Raw genomic sequence first — 22391 nt, 5'->3', positions numbered from 1 at the left:
TCATTACTCCAGTCTTCAGTGTCACATGATCCTTCAGAAATCATTCTAATATGCGGATTTTCTTGCTTAAGAAACATTTTTAATTATTATTATAATAATATTCATATTTTCATATCGTTGTGGGAACCGTGATACTTTTTTTCTATCAATAAATATACAGTTAAAAAAGATCAGCATTTATCTGTAATAAAAATCTTTTGAACGATTATAAATGGCTTTAATGTCATTTTGGCCAATTTGAATCATTATTGCTAAATAAAAGCATTAATTTCTATCAAAAAAATAAAACCTTACTTAACCCTACAAGGAGTCATAAAAACAATACGACAGCTGCAGTGTTTACAATATGAGAAATTTTGGTTTTAATCTTCATACATTTAGCAAATTCACACTTTCCATTTAAACAACAAATGAAGTTAAAGAGCAGACAGCTTAAAGGGCAGACTTTAGAAAGAATCACTATTATTAGCAATAAGGAAATTAAATGCCTTGGTTATTGTTTTTACTGGTTAAAATCCAGTGAAATGTTAATTTAATGGTTACAGTACATGTGAATGAACTGATGGCCCAACATGCAGAAATCATATTTCATTTCTCTCATTCTGTCTGGAAAATACAGCATACAAAATGATTTGTAACCTGTACACAGAAAATACTTTCACATCATGTGACTACATTTAATTCCACAGATTTATATTTGGCAAAAGTTACAGTAATCAAACCATTATATTATTATTTTATTAAATTGTTTTTAATTTTACATTTAATCAAGACTAACATCTTTAATGCACAGCTATTCTATGAAAACACTCACGAATATTCAAGCTAGTACAAAAAAGTCAGAGACAGGCTCATGGTTTTCTGAAAAATATAAATGATTTCTTTCTGAAAAAGATGAAATTTAAGGCACAGAAAGAAGCTGAACACTATTACACTGTATAACCAGGCTATTTCTGAAATTCACATTAGTTCATTGTTCTTCTATGATCTTTATGGTGAATCATCCCTTAAAACCAGTGAATATAAATACAGAAGTGTATTTACTTCTGTCCTGGAATGCTGATGCGTTGGATAAAGGCCTGTAAACATTTACCTCAGTTACACTGAATCAGTCTGGATCAGTTACATTCTGGCTTTGCTCAGCCGTAGATGCCCTTAACACGCTTGTTCTCGGGGTCAAAGGGAGATTTCAGGTGAGCCGTAGCCTTGTATGTGACGCCCATCCTCTCCAGAGTGAATTCACCACTGCGGACGAAATCAGGGCTCACCTGGGGGCGAAGTGAACACGGACAAATTCAAGTGACGTTTGAGTAAAATGAATTTATGATTCAAATGAAAAGGCTTTTAATCCACATGAATGTTTTTTTTTTAAATTCATATCACAGTGTCAAACCATGCAACAGAAATGAGGTCTGCTCTCACATCCCTCTCTTTCTATCTATGCCCCTGCGGCTCGCTCTCTGTCCGGGGTTGCATCTCTTTTTAATTAAATCTGAACGAGCTGCAGGCATTACCCTGTGGAGTCGAGATCAAGATGCAGTGGCTGGAAAACTAGCCTGACCTCTGTAAGTGGGCACATTGCAGTCTTAATGGACACATTGGTAGATATCCACTGATTGCTACAAAGAATTAAGTAGTAAGCCGCAGCTGTAGCTATAGTAACTAAAGCAAAACTGCTGTGCAGTGTACAAGTAAAACATTCTATTTGCACATGCAGTTAATACAGAAGCTCTACAGAGTGTCTTGAGCTCCACATACTCCTGCATACATGTATTTAAAGGTATCAAAATACACGAAAAAGGCAAAATATCAAAGTTTATTTATTGATGATATATGCTTTGTTGAAGCAGTCAGGTTATTTTTTTAAGCATTCATAATTGTGGTGAATTCCTGGTGAAAAACTCATGATTCTAAAATGAAAATTCCACCAGAGAATCGCGACAAGCAAAAACTCTTTAACTCCTCCCACTTCCACGAAGCACTGTGACTCACGTAATCGAATTACCGTCCTTCCATGCACGGACCTGCTTAAATATTTGTATATTTATTCCTATTCTGCAATAAACATAAAATATAGTTTCCATATACACAATCAGCATCTTTAAATCAATAGTTTTCCATTTCTCTGGTTTTCCATTTCTCTGCTTTCCATTTCCATGTTTTTAAATTGTCATATTCAAAGCATCAGGGGACTGTAGTTTTTCCCTCATTAAAGTCATTACATACACAGTCTTATATTTCTTATGTTTATATGCTAAAGAATAAACAATAACAATTGTATGTCATTTTAACAAAAAAATGCTTTTTTACTGTATGTGTAAGGGATAATGCATGGCTAGCTGTGCATTAAACAATTTTGGTGGTTGCCTCCGCGGAGTGCATTAAAATCGTTTAATGCAGAGCTAGCCGTGTATTATCCAATGGTACCATGGTTATTTGCCAGCACTGCCAACTTAAAGCTGTTTTATGACGTTAGCAGCACAATATTTAACTGGAAGGGTAAAAATTACGGTTATTTTTGTCAGTTACGTCTCATTAGCAGATGAAAGAGTGGGGTAAGACCACATTTATTTGAACAAATTATAGTATTTATTTACTAGTAAGTAAATACATTGACTAGTAAGGGCTGCTTTTACAATGCTTTCAGTCCTTTTGAAGCTTGTAAACTCTCCAGGACATTTTTCAAAATTTCCTCTTTTGTGTTCCACTGTAGAAAGTAAGTCACACGGGTTTGGAAACTTAAAAAATTTGAACTAGAAACTATGAAAAGTCTTATGCATGAAGTCTCGAGGTCTCTCGGCCGTGAATAATAGTTCTCTGACATTATGTCCAGTGATGTGTCAGTGGTGTGTAATGCAGTGAGCAGAGAGAGTAAAGGTCTGATCAGATCAGCGCTTAACCCTGTTCAACAGCACTGCCGTCTATGCTGTGGAATGGAGACGTCTCCGCTCTACCTCCCCATCTGTCCCTCCTCATCTAGCTCTCTGTCAGTTAACATTAAGTACACATCCCCCTGTATCATGTCATACTCACAGTACACGGACTTCAGAGCTGCCACTGTGTCCAAGAATCATAATACACACCCACACTGTTTATATATATATATATATATATATATATACACATATACACACACACACATTTATACAACAGTCCTTTCTGGTTCTTGAATCCGATTGGCTGATTTATAATTTTATAAATAATACTGTTTTTGCGTCACGGAACGTAGTTTTAAGAGTTTATTTTAGGCGAGAATGTAGTTCAGACTTCAAATATGCAGTTTGTTAATAAAGATAACGTCTATTTGAATGTTTTTGGAGATATCCAGGGCATCAGCGGCCGTTCAGCGCTCATGAACCCGCCGAGAGCAGCCTCACTTCAGCCAGATCTTCTGGAATTTGCCGCTGGCTCTGATGTTTCTATAGTGGTTAAACATGAGATATAATTAGTTTTGGGTAAATCTCACGGGATGAGGGCAAAATCTCATCACGTTATATTTTATGTAACTTTAATGCTGTATTTGTACTTTTGACTGAATTGCCTAGCAACCTTTATGATGGCTGTTTTTGTTGTTTATTAAATATTATTATTCAAAAAATAATATTTTATATAAATAATAGTATTTAATAATAATAGTATTTAGTATTGAGAAATGGTGTGTTTGTGTCGGTGAGCTTTTAATACAGTAATACAATAAGCTTTCAATGAAGCAACTCAACGTTCCTTCGTTACTAGTTCTAAAGTGACGTTTTCGAATTAGTAACGGAGGCTTGGGCTCAGCTGTTAAACTGTCAAACTGAGATTTGAATCCATGGAGGAAAGAAGTAGTTCCACACAAAAGAGGGTTCCCTTATCGAGTCGGTCTCTCGACATTACGTATGGGGAAACCCTTTTCCTCCGAGATGCTGAAGCCTGATTGAATCACTCTATTGCTCCGTAATAGCCAATGGCCTTCAAGCATTCACCTGATTGGCGGGCTCAGCCGCTATATAGGTGATGTCGAGTGCCAAGTTCCCTCAGAATCTTTCTCCTTCACTTAGCAAAGCTGTTTCAAGAAGCCTCTTATCGCTCACCGTTGAAGGTACGCGCTTCAGTGGAAGGTGCCCGAATTGCCATTCCCTGCAGTGTTCCGGTGAGTATAACATCATCTTATAGTACGGATAAGCTGTCCGTACACTTCCTCACCTCTGCTGCGGAGCCGTGGAGACAGAAGGCACGGCAGCTTGGGGCAGAAAGTTTAGGTGATGGGCCTGCGACGTGTCAATTCACCTAAACCTCCCATGTCTCATTCAGAATGGATATTCACTGCCTTTCTGCCTGGGCGGCCCTCACACAGATGCAGTGCAGCCCGTGTTTGTCTACCAGCCATTAAGCGATACCCTAAGAACTTCGGAAGCAAGTGGCACGGGCCCAGTTCCTGTGTTTACCTCAACCCTCCCACCCTAAGCCGGGACCTGAAGTTGGCGGGAAAATAGCCCTGTCGCTGACAGTGCTCTCTATGAGAGAAGGTTTACAGGGTTTCACAGACCCTCATTCGCATGATTCAAGCAGCAGCCTGCTGTGTACAGAGCACGGAGAATCTCAAGTTGCTCGATTGCTTATTCACACGATACCAGCAGCCCCTTGCCTCAAAACAGTGACCAGTCATGTGCAGAGCACAGAAAAGTTCCAGGCTCTCACTAATTCGCTGGATATGAGCAGCCCCTTACCTTAGAGCAGTGGCCAGCCGTGTGCAAAGCATGGAGAAGGTCCAGTCGCTCGATCTCTCATTCACAGGAAATTTCCATATCAGAACCCCATTGCCTCAAAGCTGCAGCCAGCTGTAAGCAGAGCATGAAGGAGTTCCAATCGCTCTCTAATTTTCCAGGATATCAGTAGCCCCTTGCCTCTGAGCAGTGGCCAGCTGTGTACAGAACACAGAGAAGTCCCAATCGCTTACTCATTCACATGATAACGGCAGCCCCTTGCCTCAAAGCAACGGTTAGCCACGTTCAGAGCTCAGGAAAATCCAGTCGCTCACTCATTCACACATTGTAAGCAGCGGTCAGCTATTAACAGAGTAGAGGAAGTCACACTTATTTCCACGATGCACGGTTTCCCCTGCATGCTCACGCACTTATCAGCACAGAGAGTTCAGTCCATTCACGATACACTGGCCACTTTTGTGCCGGGCCGAGCCGTCCCCTGAAAACGTTTCAGTGTCTGCCACCAGGGCTTGCTGCATGAGGCCACTGCAACTATGGTTACAGAGTCGTGTCCCATGGCAAGCGTGCAGAGCAGGGACAACGTTCCTTGTCATAACGCACTCATGTCTCGAAGCACTGGTTCGGCACAGCCATGTACGAATAGGGTGCTGCTATGGCCAGAGTAGTTAGATGAATAGTGGTTCCCACGGACGTGTCAGGCTGGGGATCACTTTGCGATGGCAGACCAGCGACAAGCTTGTATGTGGACAAGCGACCAGAAGAAAAATCATCATCATCCTGTTCAAAAGTTTACTCTTAATGCATCGTGTTGTCTTCTTGAGCATCAGTAAATGTTTTGACCTTTTGTAATTATGTACGAATCCCTCAATTGTCCTCAAAACAGCCATGTACGAATAGGGTGCTGCTATGGCCAGAGTAGTTAGATGAATAGTGGTTCCCACGGACGTGTCAGGCTGGGGATCACTTTGCGATGGCAGACCAGCGACAAGCTTGTATGTGGACAAGCGACCAGAAGAAAAATCATCATCATCCTGTTCAAAAGTTTACTCTTAATGCATCGTGTTGTCTTCTTGAGCATCAGTAAATGTTTTGACCTTTTGTAATTATTATGTACGAATCCCTCAATTGTCCTCAAAGTGAAAAGATGGATCTCAAAATCATGCAGTCACTGTTGGAAAGGGTTCAGATATGCAGAAGAAGCTGGAAAACCAAAGAATGTGCACGAGCTGGAGGATTTTTCTGAAGAACAACAAGCAGTTGAACTGTTATCGTGTTGTCTTCTTGAGCATCAGTAAATGTTTTGACCTTTTGTAATTATTATGTACGAATCCCTCAATTGTCCTCAAAGTGAAAAGATGGATCTCAAAATCATACAGTCACTGTTGGAAAGGGTTCAGATATGCAGAAGAAGCTGGAAAACCAAAGAATGTGCAGGAGCTGGAGGATTTTTCTGAAGAACAACAAGCAGTTGAACTGTTCAGGACAAACAAGGGACTCATGATCAACCATCACAAAACATAAAAACAGTCGTGGATCACCCAGGAAACAACACACAGTATTAATACTCAATTTGAACGGGGTCTTTTTTTATAAATTCAGTTATTATTTTGTCTTGTGGAGTATATATAAACATCCGTTATGTGACATAGCTTATTCAAGACAGTACTAAATAAAAAATATCATGCAATTTTCATGATCCCTCTCATTTTGTGAAAATTATTAACATTTTGCATATTCTTCAAGGGGTATGTAAACTTATGAGCAAAACTGTATATAAATCATTTTATACATGGACGAGAGACCTTGACACTTGACAAACCTATGTGATATTTTTCTGTATTATTTAATAAATTAATATTAAATAATAATAATTTAATACATTTATGTTTCATTGTTATTTATGTTAAAGGTTATTACATTAAACATTTTTTCACTGAATTTTCAACAAAAACGGTCATATGATGATATAAGGTTTAGGTCACAGCACCCATACTTAACCCCGCCATTAATTTCAGAACAGTAAGTATTAAAACTTAAGAAATGGAAATGAGCACTTCACAATAATGGCAGCATGTGCTCAGCAGAGACGATGGCACACAGTAACCTTCATCTAATCATCGCTCTTTACAGGCCTGTTAAATTAGCCTACATGAGGAACAACTCACATGACTCACTCTCAATCATAACAGCAGAGAAGGGAAACAAGTGCATATGCAACAAAGACATAAATCAGAGAAGAAGAGGGCTTCTTAATACTTATCTGTTAGAAGTACTTGCCACAGTTCAACTATACTTAAAATATCACGTTGATGATAAGAAGTGACCCATTCTCATATTCTGATGTCTGATCTGACTGTGTGAGTAAAACATAAAACAGCTGTATGCAGCCTATCTGCCTTGCTCTCTACTGCCTACAAAGGCAGCTGACTTATAAGGCCAAAATGGATCCTCATAACAGTCTGATTAGGAGCACCCTACATGGGCAGTAACTCACTTGATTTACAACTGATTTCAATACAGTTACCGTAGATGATAGCATGCTGCTATGCTAATAATGCAATCTACAGTAGTATGCCTAAAATACATAGCATAGTAACACTTTGGTTTAGGGACCAATTCACACTATTAACTAGTTGCTTACTAGTATGCATATTACTAGCATACTGGCTGTTTATCAGTATGTACAAAGCACATATTAATGCCTTATTCTGCATGACCTTATTCCTTAATCCCACCCTATACGAAAACTTGACAACTACCTTATCTAAATGTTCATAAGCAGAGTAATTAGCATTTTAGTGAGGCAAAAGTTGTAGTTAATAGTTAGTTAATAGTGGAATTGGACCCCAAATTAAAGTATGACCCATTGCACACACAAATATTTGGTAAAATCGTCAATTTTTTTCTACATTTCTCTCTACGTCCACCACCTTAGATGAACTTTTTCACTCTGTGCAGTGCATTCTGGGATCATCTTTGATGTTGTCTTGTGGTTCGGTCACATTTGCCATTGTTCAGTGAACAGAAATCCATGTGATTGGGAACTTTGGCAAAAGATTTCCCTACGCAGATTTCACACTTGGTTCAGATATTCATGTGAATTTACCACTTTGACCAACAGAAAGCTGCTTGTTTTGAAAGTGACTTCTGTGTGAGCTGAGTTTCATACATCTACACTCTTACAATCGAATGGACCTTTTTGCCCCAGAATAAGAATTTCACTAATGTGACTGCACTTTTAGACTACACCAAAACAAAGTCTCCACCTTCCTTTCAAAACCATATTGGCTGAAAATATCAAACCTTTTTGATATCCTCTGACTGGATGGAATCATAGAGTCTGTGACCATCATACACTACACGATTTCCCATGAAATCGGTCAACTAGCATCGACTTCTCTAGACTATAAATCAGGGCAAAAATCATGTAGTGTATTCTAGCCTTTAGGCAGACAGCTGTTGTATGGTACTCACCACTCCACCATCTGGGTTGCGGATATAACCATAGCCAATGGTCTTGTCAATGGCAAATCCAAATTCGGAGCGCCTCAGGTGGCCCACAGGAACACCATTGCGGAAAATAGTTTCCAGACCAAACATTGGCACTTTCCTGCAGGAAAGACAAACAACACATCAGTGCTGATCAAATGAGGATACCTAAATAACATGAACACTGGTCCAGAAAAACTGCATGGCATTCATGGCAGATCCTTGAGGCCATATCCACAATTGGTTGTTTGCGTTCAACTTCTAAAAAGTATTAACATCACTGAATCCAAGTTTGTTGTGAATTCAACTTCTATAAACTATAAAGTATATAGTTTAAAATTACTGAACTTGTATTGACTAAGGCTCATGTCAGGAACGAATGAAGCTCGAAGTGGACATGAAAAGTGGAAAGTGTTGGTCAAACTCAGATGTCTCCTTGAAAAACCTTATCAGTCAAATGTATTGTGATGTATAATATCATTAGTTCGGAATTACAGCAATTATTCACTTTTAAGTCAAGACGGTTTGTAAATAAATGTCAAAAAACTTGCCAAATACCTGAGGCTATGAAACCAGTGATGACCAGCATATTAGTCTACTGCTGTGCTTTGAATTTTAAAGCCGTTCACCCAAAAATGAAAAACGGTAACACTTTACTTGAAGGGGTGTGCATAAGACTGACATGACACCTTCATAATCATGATATGACACCTACATAATCATGACATGACACATGTCATGAATATGAAGGAGGTTTTATGCATGTTTATGACAACTGTCATTAAGTGTCATTCGCTCAGTTATGTCACTTTTAATGCAAATATGACATTATTTGACCTAACCCTACCCCTACCCTTAGCCCTAACCATAGCCCATAACAAAGACATCTCAAACAATGTCATCTTTGCATTAAAAATTACATAACTGAGCGAATGACATTTAATGACAGTTGTCATAAACATGCATAAAAAAACCTTCATATTCATATGAAGGTGTCATGTCAGTCTTATGCACACCCCTTCAAGTAAAGTGTAACCTGAAAATTTGCTGAAAATATACTCCCCCCCCACCCCCCCACCCCCCCAGGCCATCCAGGATGTAGACGACTTTGTTTCTTCACAGTAATCAGTAACACCACTCCAGTCCATCAGTTAATGCGGTGTGAAGTGAAAAGCTGTGTGCTTGTAAGAAACAAATCCATCATTAAGACATTCTTAACGTCAAACCATTGCTTCTGGCTAAAATATGAGTCCACAATCCATAATAACACTTCCTCCAGTGAAAAAGTCAGGCAGAATCAAGTTTGTTCTGTATAAACACACAGCTTTCACATCACAAGACATTAACTGATGGACTGGAGTGATGTGCATTATTGTGATTTTTTATCAGCTGTTTGGGCTCCCATTCTGACGGCACCCATTCACTGCAGAGCATCCACTGGTGAGCAACTGATATAATGCTAAAACAAAATGCTTAAAGCAAGAGAAATAACTGCTAAAATGATTTCGAAATTCAGTCAAAGGCTTATTAAATCCTCCAGTTAATCTGCCATTTTAATATTCCTGCCTTTTTTATTATGATTTTGTTGAAATCTCTTCTTTGGTGTGCTGGGACTTACTCATCAACTGTGAAGCAGACGATTCGTCTGCGCAGGCCCTCAGCCTTTTGGGCCTCCAGCGCCTTCCGGCCCAGGAAGGGAATGGAGGTCTTCATCTTACAGGTGAATGCAAGTCCTGCCTCTAGTGGAGTGTCATCAGGCCGCAGATCTGCATGCCAGTGTCTGTAACCTGAAAAAGAGAGAGATAGACAGTTCATTCAAAACCATTTTTGAACAATAAAAAAAATAAACAAACCTTGTCAACAAAATTTTGATTTATATATTGATATTATTATATAATAATTGTACAAATGTTTTGAACAGAATGACTTCCTGTATATACACTCGTTCAAAAGTTTGGGGTCAGATTTTTATTAAATTTTTTTTATTTTGAAGGAAATTAATACTTATTCAGCAAGGGCACATTAAATTAGTCAAAAGTGACAAAAGAGATATATAAAAAAAATATTGTTCTTTTGGACTTTCTATTCATTACAGAACACTGAAAAAATTTATTACATTTTCCCAAAATTTTTTTAATAATTGCCGATTAATGGAAATATCAGCATATTAGAATGATTTCTGAAGGATCATGTGACACTGCAGACTGAAGTAATGATGCTGAAAATTCAGCTTTGCATCACAGAAATAAATAAAATTTTACAATATATTAACACAGAAAAAAAGTTATTTTAAATTGTAATAATATTTCACAATATTACCGTTTTTACTGTATGAGCTTTTTTTTTACTTTATGAAACATTTGAAAAAATCGTACTGACACCATATTTTTAAACGGTAATGTAGATTTTTTTGTTATATTAATAATATTTCACAACAAAAATGTTTATTTTTCCTTTCAGGAAATAATAATTTTGTAAACAAACAAACAAGAATTCTAATAATAATAATAATAATTAGAGAGTGTCAGCTTTTAATATGACTTTTTCTTTGTTACAATCTCTTATAATCTTAACATTTTAAACCTGACCCCACAAAATGTATCAAAATTCATTTTAATTCAGAAAAAAAAAAACAGTGTCTATAATAAAAAGTGTTTTATTTCTTTGTCTGTGTAAATGGCATTTTTAAATACTTTTAAATAATTAATAGATCCAAAGAGCATCACGTCATTGAACCAAATGCAGAAAAACACTAAACATGAAATCACACATCCATTATCACTAGCATGCTGATGCATTCACATAAACAGAGATGGACTTATTTCTTCATCTTGCACTCAGGTAGAGTATTTCAACCACAGTCTAGTAGACATGACCTACATAGAGAGCCTCAAGAGTGCAGTGGAAGTGCTGAAGTCTTCAGCTGCAGTAATGAGTTTTTATTGTGCCCCGCTCTCTACTTCTCCCTTTAACTCCACAAAGAGATCAATGCATAAGAGATGCCTACCAGCCTACAGTACATCTGAACTATTATCTCCACCTGTGTGCATTTACTGCATTACTTGACCAGTGCTGCTGCAGAAAAACTGCCATTTAAGGCTGAAATAAGCACTAAGAATGAATTATATATGTGGCTCTCCTGGAGAGCGATACAATGATGATTTATGCTTGCGGTGTGAATCGAAAATGTATCGCAGATCAATCGAGATCTGTTGAATCAAACTCTAGTAGCCCAAACACTGTTCATCAACAAAACCCCACGGTAAATCAACTGACCTTGACACACTAAAAGGGCACCTCAGATAGCCAACACTCATAATGCATGAGATGATGTGAAAACGTCATCTTTTACTACTGAACTAGATTTTTATGTTTCCAGAAGAAAATGTTAGTGATCCTACGCAAAATGTCGCACAAGCGAGGGTGATTGCCAAGGCACTGCAGAGTGTTTGTGTGGTTTTGGATAGTTTCTTACTGACCCAAGTCAAAATAATATTGATAGTGACAGTGAATTAAAGTGATAGTAATAATAATAACATTAACCCTTACCTTTCTCAATGCTCAAGGAGTCAATGGCCCTGTAGCCAGCATTACAAATGCCATATTTGGCCCCTGCGGCCATGACGGCGTGGTAGACGGGCAGACACGACTCTTTAGGGATGTGAAGCTCCCAGCCCATCTCACCCACGAATGACAAACGCATGGCCCTCACCTATAAACACACACAAAAAATAAAGAAAGAAAGAAAAAAGGACAATTTTATGCTAAATGCAGAAGAGAAATTGCATCCGTTTGTTATAAGAAAGAGTACATGAGTATACTGTAGTTTGTTTCATTACCCGGCTCCCTGGAATAGTTCAGTGCTTGGCCCTTAAAAATCTCTTATGGGTGATAGAGGTTAAAACCAAGACAGATGAGACTAAACAGAACAAAAGTAGAAAATAGTCTAAAATAGTGTAATAGTATGATAAAGTATATTTTTATATTATTCAAGAATACTAAAATTACATGTTGAATTTTTGACTTTCTCTGAAAGCATTTGGACATCTGAATAAACAGTTTCCATTCAAACAAATAAAATTAAATAGACACTACCATGCAAAAGTTTGGGAATGGTAATAAATAAAAAAATCAAAGCTGAATTTTCAGCATTATTACTCCAGTCTTCAATGTCACATGATATTTCAGAAATTACTAATATGCTGATTTGATGCTCAAGAAACATTTATGATTATCAATTACCATTATCAAAACGTTTTTGCTGCTTTACATTTTTGTGGAAACTGTGATAACCATTTCTTCAGGATTCTTTGTTAAAGTTCCAAAGAACACCATTTATTTGAAATAGAAATCTTTTGATAATAAATGTCTTTACTGTCACTTTTGATCAATTTAATGTGATCTTGATGAATAAAAATCGAAATCTCGTATGAATCTCAAGCTGCGTCCCAAATGACGCACTATACACTATGCACTCATACAGTATGTACTTATGCACTATGTACTCAACGATGTATAGTATGAATTAGAGGTCGCCCGATAGTGGATTTTGCCGATACCGATAGCTAGGTTGGACCACATTGGCCGATACAGATTAATTAACCGATAGTTTTAATATAGTGCTTTATTAACAAAAACAGTACTGAACCATACTAGTAATAGTAGTAAAAAATAATAATAATAGTAATAGTAAATGTTGAAATTAACACTCTAACAAGGAACAATACTTACACAGCTTTCATTAATCTTAATGCTACAAATGGACTCTTATTTTAAAGTGTTACCATTTCATTTCAACTGTCATGCTTAAAGATGCACATCTTTAAATATATACACAAAGGCTATAGCATTACAATTACATACATATGGATATTGTATGTATAGTCACCTTCAACCTTACTGACCTCAACTTTTGAATGGTAGTGTAAATTTAAATGTAAATTTCAAACAAATTAGACAAAAGCTCAGAGTTGAACTGTCTTGTAAATGTGGTAAATCTTAAAATGGTTTTAATGTTAATAATAATTCCGGCACAAGAGTTACATGACGAACTCAGAGTATTTTCCATAAAGACAGTCAGAGAACACTGTGAAAAATTAGGTGAGAACAGTTTCAGTAGACATTCATCCTGGCGTCCCATCTGTCCAGCCTCCATTAACTTAAAGCTCAACTGTTCATGAAACTGAGCTGAAGTACCTGCCTCTCTCTCTTACCGAACACACATTAACACCCAACCAGGGATCAAGATACAGCAGCCGGCCAAATGAGAAGAATCAACAGCCCTAAGCAGCAAAGCACACAACAGTCACTCAGATAATAGCCTGGCTGTTCTCCAGAACAGACGCAGCCGAGTGTGTGCATTACTGTGTGTTTGCAGTGAGCAGAGAGGAGCGGTTCATTGTGCCAGGCCTGAGGGGCTGAAATCAATCTGGCAGGGCTGAGATCATGTGAAGGACACCATTATCAGCCAGAAACAAGCACTGCGCTCTCGACTGTAACCTGCAGGGAGATACAGTGAGCACGTGAAGCGTTTCTGGCCGTCAATAGTTGTCGTCTAATTCAAGACACTGTTTCAACAGCTTGAGACCCTGTTACCCACAATCCACTAGGCCAGGGTCTTAGCCTCAGATAACCCATCTGCAGACCGTACAGACCGCTTGAAGCATATTCAACCAAAAGCTGGCAAAAATCGCCGGTTCCAATCTAATTGGCTGGTTTTATGCTGTATCTGGGAGTCAGAGTGCACAGGTCTTTATCGGTTTTTGCAGGAATGAAGTTGGTGTGTTACCAGCAGCTCTTGAAGAGCCACTGTTTTTGCTGTTTGTAAGGTTCAGGGTATAAAAAGTTTGAAAGATACTCAAGAGTTTAGTTTAAAACAAACAGAAGCAGGATGATGCATGTGTATATGATCCCTGATTTCAGATTTCACCAAACATTTTTTTAAGTTAATAATTTTATTCTGCAAGGATGCAATAAGTTGTTCAAAAGTGTCAGTAAAGACGATTTTAATGTTACAAATTAATTCTAATTTAAATAAATGCTTTTGAACTTTCTATTGATTAAAGAATCCTGAAAAAAAGCATCATGGTTTCTACAAAATATGAAGCAGCACAACTGTTTTCAACATTGATAATAATAAGAAGAAATGTTTATTGAGCATCAGATCAGTATATTAGAATGATTTCTGAAGGATCATGTGAGATGACGCTGAAAATTCAGCTTTGATCACAGAAATAAATTACATTTTACAATATATTACAATAGGAAACAGTTATTTTAGATTGTAATAATACTTCACAATATTCCTATTTTTGCTGTATTTTTGATCAAATAAATGCAGCCGTGGTGAGCAGAAAAGACTTCTTCAAGAAACATAAAAAAAAAAATCTGACCGACCATAAAATCTTGAAAAGTACTGTACTTTTTAATGATATCACAGAAAGGGCCAAATGTGACATTCAATAATCATTTGAAAAATGTATGTATGTGTATATATATATATACATATATATTTCAATATACAGATGGTGTTTCCTGCTTGACATTTCTGCCTGCCGTACCTCTTCCAGTGCACCTTTTGGGTGAGCTGCAGGGTTATCAGTTGGTAGCACCGTTCATGGACGGTTCTCCCCCTATCCAGTTCGTCTTCCAGTGGGGGGGGGCAGTGGCTTATTGGGACGTCTCCCCGCCCCCCCCTGCAGCTGCCCTCACTGGGGTACCGAGCCCCAATTCCTGTCCCTCCTCCTTAGCCACAACCAGTAACTTGCCTTCTCTGCCTCCTCCGCCAGCTCCTTGATGGCTCTCCTCAGGCTTACCCCAGTTGTCCCAGCAGCTCGAAGGAGCTGGATTGCGGACTTTCCCACGAAGCCCCTGCATCCAACTTCCACGGGATGGATGGTCGCAGTCCATCCCCCGTTTCTGCACTCCGCCGCCAGATCAGAGTACTTGAGCCGCTTGAACTTGTACACCACTGGTATTCCCTCTTCCCATGGCACAGTCAGCTCAATAATGAGGACCTTCTTGGCCGCTGTGGCCCACACCAAAACATCTGGCCTTAATGTTGTCTGAGTGATCTCTGTTGGGAAGATAAGCTGGGTGCCCAGGTCAACATGCATCTTCCATCCCTTTCCAGGAGGGAGCAGACATTTTGTCCTTCCCGCCACTGTCTTCTGCCTGCCTTCTCCTGGTCTGAGGAACAGGATGTTTGGCCGAATGGGATCTGAAGAGCTATCTGCCCGGACTCTACATCTTTCCAACTGCTCCACCAACTTCCTCAGCACCTGACTATGCCACAATCTAAAGCAGCCCTGTGTCAAAGCAACGTTACACCCCGACAAGATATGTCGAAAGGCCTGCATTGGCTTCATTGCAGCTCTTCACTGCTTCGTCCCTGGATTCCTTTAGTTCGAATACAAGACGGGTCTTCTCCTGCTTGTACCCAAGGTTGATGGACTTCAAAGGAAGCTGAAGAGCATTCTTGTCGAAGAGGCCTGTGTCAGAGAAGCAGCGCGGGAGGCCCAACCACTTCCTGATGTAGGTGTTGGAGATGGTATGCATTCTGCTAACCAGGGATGACAGTATTTCGGACACCTTCAGAGGCCATATCACACGCTGGAAAAGTGTGAATTGGTAAACCCATACCTTCAGTTTCCCCGGAAACTGGCTGCTGTCGATTTTTTCAAGCCCCTCTCTCAATTGCTTCTGCACCAACTTCCCCATCTGTCTGTCGGAGAGCCACAATTGGTGGCTGACTAAATACTTTTTTCCCCCACTGTATACTCCCTTCCAAGACTTCGGATGGGTTGCTCTTTCAACAATGGTATCTTCTTACCTCCTGCTGTGAACACCGTTCTGTCATCCCTCACCCCTTTCCTGATTGAAAGGCTCCTAGACTTTGAGGGCTTAATCTTCATCCTAGCCCATTGTATCAGCTCATCAAGGCGATTGAGGAGCCGGGCTGTACATGAAGCTGTCTGTAAGATGGTTGTCACATCATCCATGTACCCTCTTAGCACCGGGAGTCTTCCTCCTGATGGTAATCGCAGCCGTCTGGCCATCTGTCTTGCTCCGATGAGGATGACTTCAAACGCTGCCACAAACAGGATAGGGGATATTGAGCAGCCCATGGCTATACCGACCTCCACCTGCTGCCATCCAGTCGTGCGGCCATCGAGAGAGAAACACATGCGCAGGTTGTTAAAATACTTGGCTATGATGGTAATTACACATGCTGGAATGTGGAAAAATTCCAACGCAAACTCAACCAGCTTATGTGGTACTGAACCATAAGCGTTCGCCAAGTCAAGCCACACCACATGAAGTTCGCTCTTCTCTCTTTTGGCACATTGTATCTGCTCCCAGATCATGGATGTGTGTTCAATACATCCTGAAAAACCTGAGAGCCCTGCCTTTTGACAACTTGTGTCGATGTAGTGGTTGCTGCTAAGGAAGCTGGTCATCCTTCTTGCCAAAACTGAGAAGAACAGTTTCCCTTCCACGTTCAGCAAGGCAATGCTCCTGAACTGATTAATGGTCATGGAATTCCGCTCCTTAGGAATGAAGATTCCAACTGCCTCTTGCCACTCAGCTGGAATGGATTGGTTCTTCCACACAACCTGCATGAGCTTCCACAAGATCTTCGTCACTTGTGGACAGTTCTTGTACACCTTGCATGGGAGCCCGTTTGGACCTGGTGCTGAGGCTTATCTGGCCTTTTTGAGGACCTCTCTAATCTCACACAACCTGGGGGGGGTGGGGGGTGTTGAAAGGGGTCCTTGAGGGATCTGGGCGTGGCACATAACCTGGTGAGCCAAGTGGTGTTTCTTTGGCTGCATCCGTATACTGGCCCTTGATATAAAGTTCCAGATCCTCTTTAGTGATGGCCAGCTTGCCGCTCCGCTTCTCATGCAGCAGCTGACGGGCGTACTTAAAAGGGTCTTTGAAGAAGTTCTTCCTTTCCTTCTCCTTCCGTTTCCTCTGCCTCCTGATCCGCTCTGCCCAGCGTAGCTTGGCCAGCCTCTGCTTAAGGTCATTCCATAACAGCTTGAGGCCTTCTTTTTCCTCTGGGGCTGCTTTCCTCCACCTCTTTCTCAGGTGACGCCTGTCTGATATGAGCAACTCGATGTGTCTCTGCCTCCGTCCTTTTTGTCTTGGGGCTATGGTTTGTTTGGTCGTACACTCTCCAAACCTCTCTCTGCACTCCTCATATATCATGTTTCCCCATCAAGGTTAGCTTGCGCTCAACCGTTCCTCGCAAAGAATGCTGCAGCACTCCACTAAGGTATTCGTCGAGCCTGCACCAATCCTCTTGCATATTCGCCTTTGGCCACTTGATCTTGATGCGCCTTTCTGGATGCTTGCGTTGGATTCCTGGTTGTGTGACTTGTGAGGTGACAGTGCGCATCTCGCTCTCGAGGGTTGCCTACATCTCTTCTCCTTCATATGCTCAGGTTGCCCTCTCAGCACTGTCGGGTCCTGCTGCGCTATGGTTTGCTACCAGGCTTTGGGTCCCTTCCGTCTGACCTGCCGAAACAGTGCGGTTGTGCTGGTTGGGCGTCCTCCCACACTTCATCCTCCCTTGATGGATCTGCAGGCCTCTGAGCGAAGTCACCTTCTGCCACCCACATGTGCATTTCCGGAGGAACTTCTCATTGCCATTATCCATTCCGTTCATTACCGTATGATCCGTCAAAGTAGGCCCATCTTCCCCCCCGCCTCTCGGAGGGCCTTCGGATTTTCTTTTCTTATTCTGTTTTGTAGTCAGTTGAGGTGCTCCCTTGTGGGAAGCTTGTGGTTAAGGTGACTAACCGCCCACACCTGGTGCGGTCTTTCCTGCCGTCCGCCGGTCTTTCCCGACTGTCCACCAGACTTTCCTGGCTGCCAACTGCACTTTCACAGTAGTCACTGGTTCCCCAGCATTGCCATTTCAATATACAGATGGTGTCTCCTGCTTAACATTTTTGCCTAGTAGCTTGCCTTCTCTGCCTCCTCCGCCAGCTCCTTGATGGCTCTTCTCAGGCTTACCCCAGTTGTCACAGCAGCTCGAAGGAGCTGGATTACGGACTTTACCACGAAGCCCCTGCATCCAACTTCCACGGGATGGATGGTCGCGGTCCATCCCCCGTCTCTGCACTTCGCCGCCAGATCAGAGTACTTGAGCCGCTTGAACTTGTACGCCGCTGGTATTCCATCTTCCCATGGCACAGTCAGCTCAATAATGAGGACCTTCTTGGCCGCTGTGGCCCACACCACAACATCTGGCCTTAATGTTGTCTGAGTGATCTCTGTTGGGAAGATAAGCTGGGTGCCCAGGTCAACATGCATCTTCCATCCCTTTCCAGGAGTGAGCAGACATGTTGTCCTTCCCGCCACTGTCTTCTTATATATATATATATATATATAAATGCATGTCGCAAAACAGAATCAAGTATCTCCAATTTGATCATAAAAACAATCAGTTAAAGGGCAGGTCTAATGCTATTTCATGCATTCTGACTTATTTACACAGATAAAGAGTTGGATTCTTATGATAAACATGACCAAAGCCTCAAAAAATTAGTTGGACATATGACAAGAGTATTTCTGTGGCAAATACACTCCTTCAGGCGAAGGGTGGAATTCCTTGAAAATATGATAAAACTAAAGACGGTTTGGAGATATGAAGGATGCAATACTACTCTGGTACTCAAGATTAACAGGAGATTGGCAGAAACTGTATGTGTTACGTCTGCTTGAATAAAAATGCACATAAATACGCACATTTAAAATAGTTTTACGTTCACCAATTACAGCTCTAGAAATAATCATAAAAAATTTATTTATATTTATCTGCGATTATGAAATTATTGAAAAATGCAAGTACTGTATACTGATTTATCGTCTCCATCATATTGGTGCTTTTTAACAAATCTTTTAAATGAAAGAAATCATTCTTGCTCATTTCCATGCACTGACTGACCTCAAACTCAATGTCCATATTCCTCGATTAGGCTTACATTGTGTCGTTTAAATTTACCACCAGTCTTTGGTTATGAAGCATCTACAAAGAAAATGAATCTACTGTAATGTAATGTCTAATGTATGCATAAATAACAATGGTGCTTGATTCTATTAACTGCATAAACTGCAAACTTAAAAAAAAAAAAAAAATTTTGGCTTTGCTTTTCTTGATATACACTGTTATAAATTAAAAGAGAGAAAGAGAGTGAAGGAGCCAATCCATCAGCCAATAGAGCTGTGTGTCTATGTTAGTCACAAGAGTGGAAGTAGACCATCTGTCTGACGTGCATAAACACACACACACACACACACACACACACACACACACACACACACACACACACACACACACACACACACACACACACAGAGAGTGTCCATGAGACTGACAGAGACACTGAGTAGTGGGAATAAATTAATTAATTAAAAAAATCGATAAAAAAATTAAATACAATCTTCCGGTTCTGGGTGCTGATTGGTCAATACAGCTTTTCGGCAAAAAATTACATTATAGTAACAGTTATAATGTGAAACACCTGCTCATCTAGCTGCAATATGCATAAATCAGCACACATCTCCTCAATAATAGGCATAAGAGGCACATCTTTCATGTCTATGACACATGGTACAGGGTGAGTTATGAGCTGAATTTTTGGCTGTAAAAATAACAAAAGTTGATGAATAATAATAGTGATGCTTTGCTGAAGCGGGTGCCACTAATTAGAGCATGAGCAAATGTGTCTGAGAGTGTCAGACAGAGCAGGAACTGCACAAAGATGGAGGACAGGGAGAAAGAGAGAGCGTTACCTTGTGTCCAGCAGCATTCACTATCTTGTGTGTGGAAAAGGGAAACGCATCGCTGCTGAGGTCGGAGTCCAGCACTTCCTGCAGCAGCTCACGGCTGTCAACACACAAATCACACACTTTACTGTAAGTTCACTGAAAACTCACTTTTTACAGTCTGCATAGAACCATAACAACAAAGTCAAGACCTCATAAATCAGCATCAGCTTCATGAGTTTTAAAAGTTAGTGAACTTCTCACTTTCCTAATTTTATTTAAATTAAATTAAACTAAAATTAAATTAATTAAAAAAATTGCATTTTAAATTGTATGTATGTATTTAAATAGTATTCATGTTATATATATATATATATAAATAATAATAATAATTGTAAATTGTATTTAAATAGTATTCATAAATAAAATAAAATACAATAAAATATCAAATAATTTGTGAAATTAGAATAAATACAATGGGCCCAAAAAGTATTTGGACACTAAATTCGCACTTAAAGTGTAATGTATCATATCAAGTGGCCAACTTTAAATTAATTTAAAATAATATTATAAAGTAACATTTAATTTCAGAATAAAAATAAAATAAGATATAAAAAAATAAACAGATTATTCATATTTAAAATCAAAATAAACAGTGGTGTGAAAAGTATTTGTACACTTAATTCACAATTAAAGTGCATTAATACATAGAAATATATCAAATCACGTGGAATTTAGTTTGAAGAAAAGCATACTTTAAGCAAAACATTTCACAAAAGAGGTTTGTTAGGTTTAAAATGATATAACTATATTTTAAAATAGTATCTTAAAGTAACATTTCATTTTAAAATGAAAATTAAATAAAAAAACAAGATCAGTTATAAAAAATGAAAAAAATAAACAGATTTCTAATTTGTAAAATTCAAATAAATACTGTGGCCTGAAATGTAGCTGGACACTTCAGCCACACTTAACATATAAAATGTCACTGCATCATATACAGTGTGTAAATGTATTCATACCCCTTCATTTTTTTCACATTTTGTTTTGTTGTTGCCTTCTGTTAAATTTTTTAATCGTTTTTTCCCCACAACAATCTACACTCCATACACCATAATTGTCAAGCAAAAAAACTGGTTTTTAACATCTTTGCAAATGTATTAAAAATAAAAAACTAAAATGATTCCATTGCATAAGTATTCATATCTGGGACAGTTGAAATTTAGCTCAGGAGCATTCATTTTGCTTGTAGATATTACTACACTTCAAGCGAAGTTAACCTGTGGCAAATTCAATTGAATGAGTATGATTTGGAAAGGCACACACGTCTTAATAAAAGGTCTAACAGCTGATAATGCATATCAGAGCAAAAACCAAGCCCTGAAGTCAAAAGAACTGACTGTAGAGCTCAGAAACAGGTTTGTGTCAAGCCAAACATCTGTGGAAGAGTTCAGAAAAAATTCTGCTTCATTGAAGGGTCACAGAAGCATGTAGTCTCTGTTACCCTTAATGGAAGAAGTTTGAAACAACCAGGACTCTTCCTAGAGCTGGCCTTCTGGCCAAACTGAGCAATTGATGGAGAAGGGCTTTGGTTAGAGTGGTGACCAAGAACCTGATGGTCACTCTAGTTGAGCTCCATGATCATATGTGGACACAGGAGAAACCTACAGAAAGGACAAACACCACTGCAACCCTCCACCAATATAAGTCTTTATGGCGGTGTGGCCAGACTCAATCTTCTCTTCAGTGAAGACACATGAAAACACTTTTTTTTACAAAAAAAGCACCTAAAGGACCCTCAGACTGAGAGAAATAAGATTCTCTGGTCTGACGAACCTCAATTCTAAGCATCATGTTTGAAGGAAACCAGCTCTGCTCATCACCTGCAGAGTACCATCCCAAAAGTAAAGTATAGCAGCCTCATGCTGTGGGGCTGTTTTTCAGCGGCAGGGACTGAGGGACTCGTTAGAGAAGAAAAGCTCAATACACCAAAATATTGAGATTCAGAACCTCAGACTGGGCAGAAGGTTTACCTTCCAACAGGACAATGACCCTAAGCACACAGCAAGAGTGGCTTATAGACAACTGTGTGAATGTCCCTGAGTGGCCCAGCCAGAGCCTGAGCTTGAACCCAATCAAATATTTCTGGAGAAACCTGAAAATGTGCATCTGTCCCCATCCAACCTGACAGAGCTTGAGAGGTGAAGAGGTCTGGAGAAGAATGGCAGATATTTGCAAAATGCTGATGAGCAAAGCTTGAACAAAAAAGACTTGAGACTTTAAAGGTGCTTCAGCTGAATATTTAGTTACTTATGCAATGTACTTTTAATAAATTTACGAAGTTGTGACAATTCTGTTTTTGCTTTGTCAGTATGGTGTATGGAGTGTAGATTGATGTGGAAAAAAAGTTAATTTAAA

The 22391-nt window shown here is 39.4% G+C and overlaps 1 protein-coding gene across 5 annotated transcripts in view; it reads right to left on the bottom strand.

Moving 5' to 3' along the window:
* Positions 1–391: 391 nt before the first annotated feature.
* LOC107595553 (sarcosine dehydrogenase, mitochondrial) overlaps positions 392–22391 on the bottom strand; it is a 77032-nt gene continuing 55032 nt past the window's right edge. For all 5 annotated transcript variants that reach the window (XM_016285985.1, XM_016285988.1, XM_016285984.1 and 2 more), the window contains exons 17-21: positions 20001–20094; positions 11745–11907; positions 9814–9982; positions 8181–8316; positions 392–1268 (exon numbers count right to left, since the gene is read on the bottom strand). In XM_016285985.1, the coding sequence (XP_016141471.1) occupies positions 1140–1268; positions 8181–8316; positions 9814–9982; positions 11745–11907; positions 20001–20094 (691 nt within the window). In that variant the 3' untranslated portion in view covers positions 392–1139. The remainder of the gene's footprint in view (positions 1269–8180; positions 8317–9813; positions 9983–11744; positions 11908–20000; positions 20095–22391) is intronic.

This window comes from Sinocyclocheilus grahami, unplaced genomic scaffold (assembly GCF_001515645.1).
Source record: "Sinocyclocheilus grahami isolate Dianchi unplaced genomic scaffold, SAMN03320097.WGS_v1.1 scaffold204.1, whole genome shotgun sequence".
NCBI lineage: Eukaryota > Metazoa > Chordata > Actinopteri > Cypriniformes > Cyprinidae > Sinocyclocheilus > Sinocyclocheilus grahami.
This window is presented reverse-complemented; position numbering and strand designations above follow the sequence as displayed.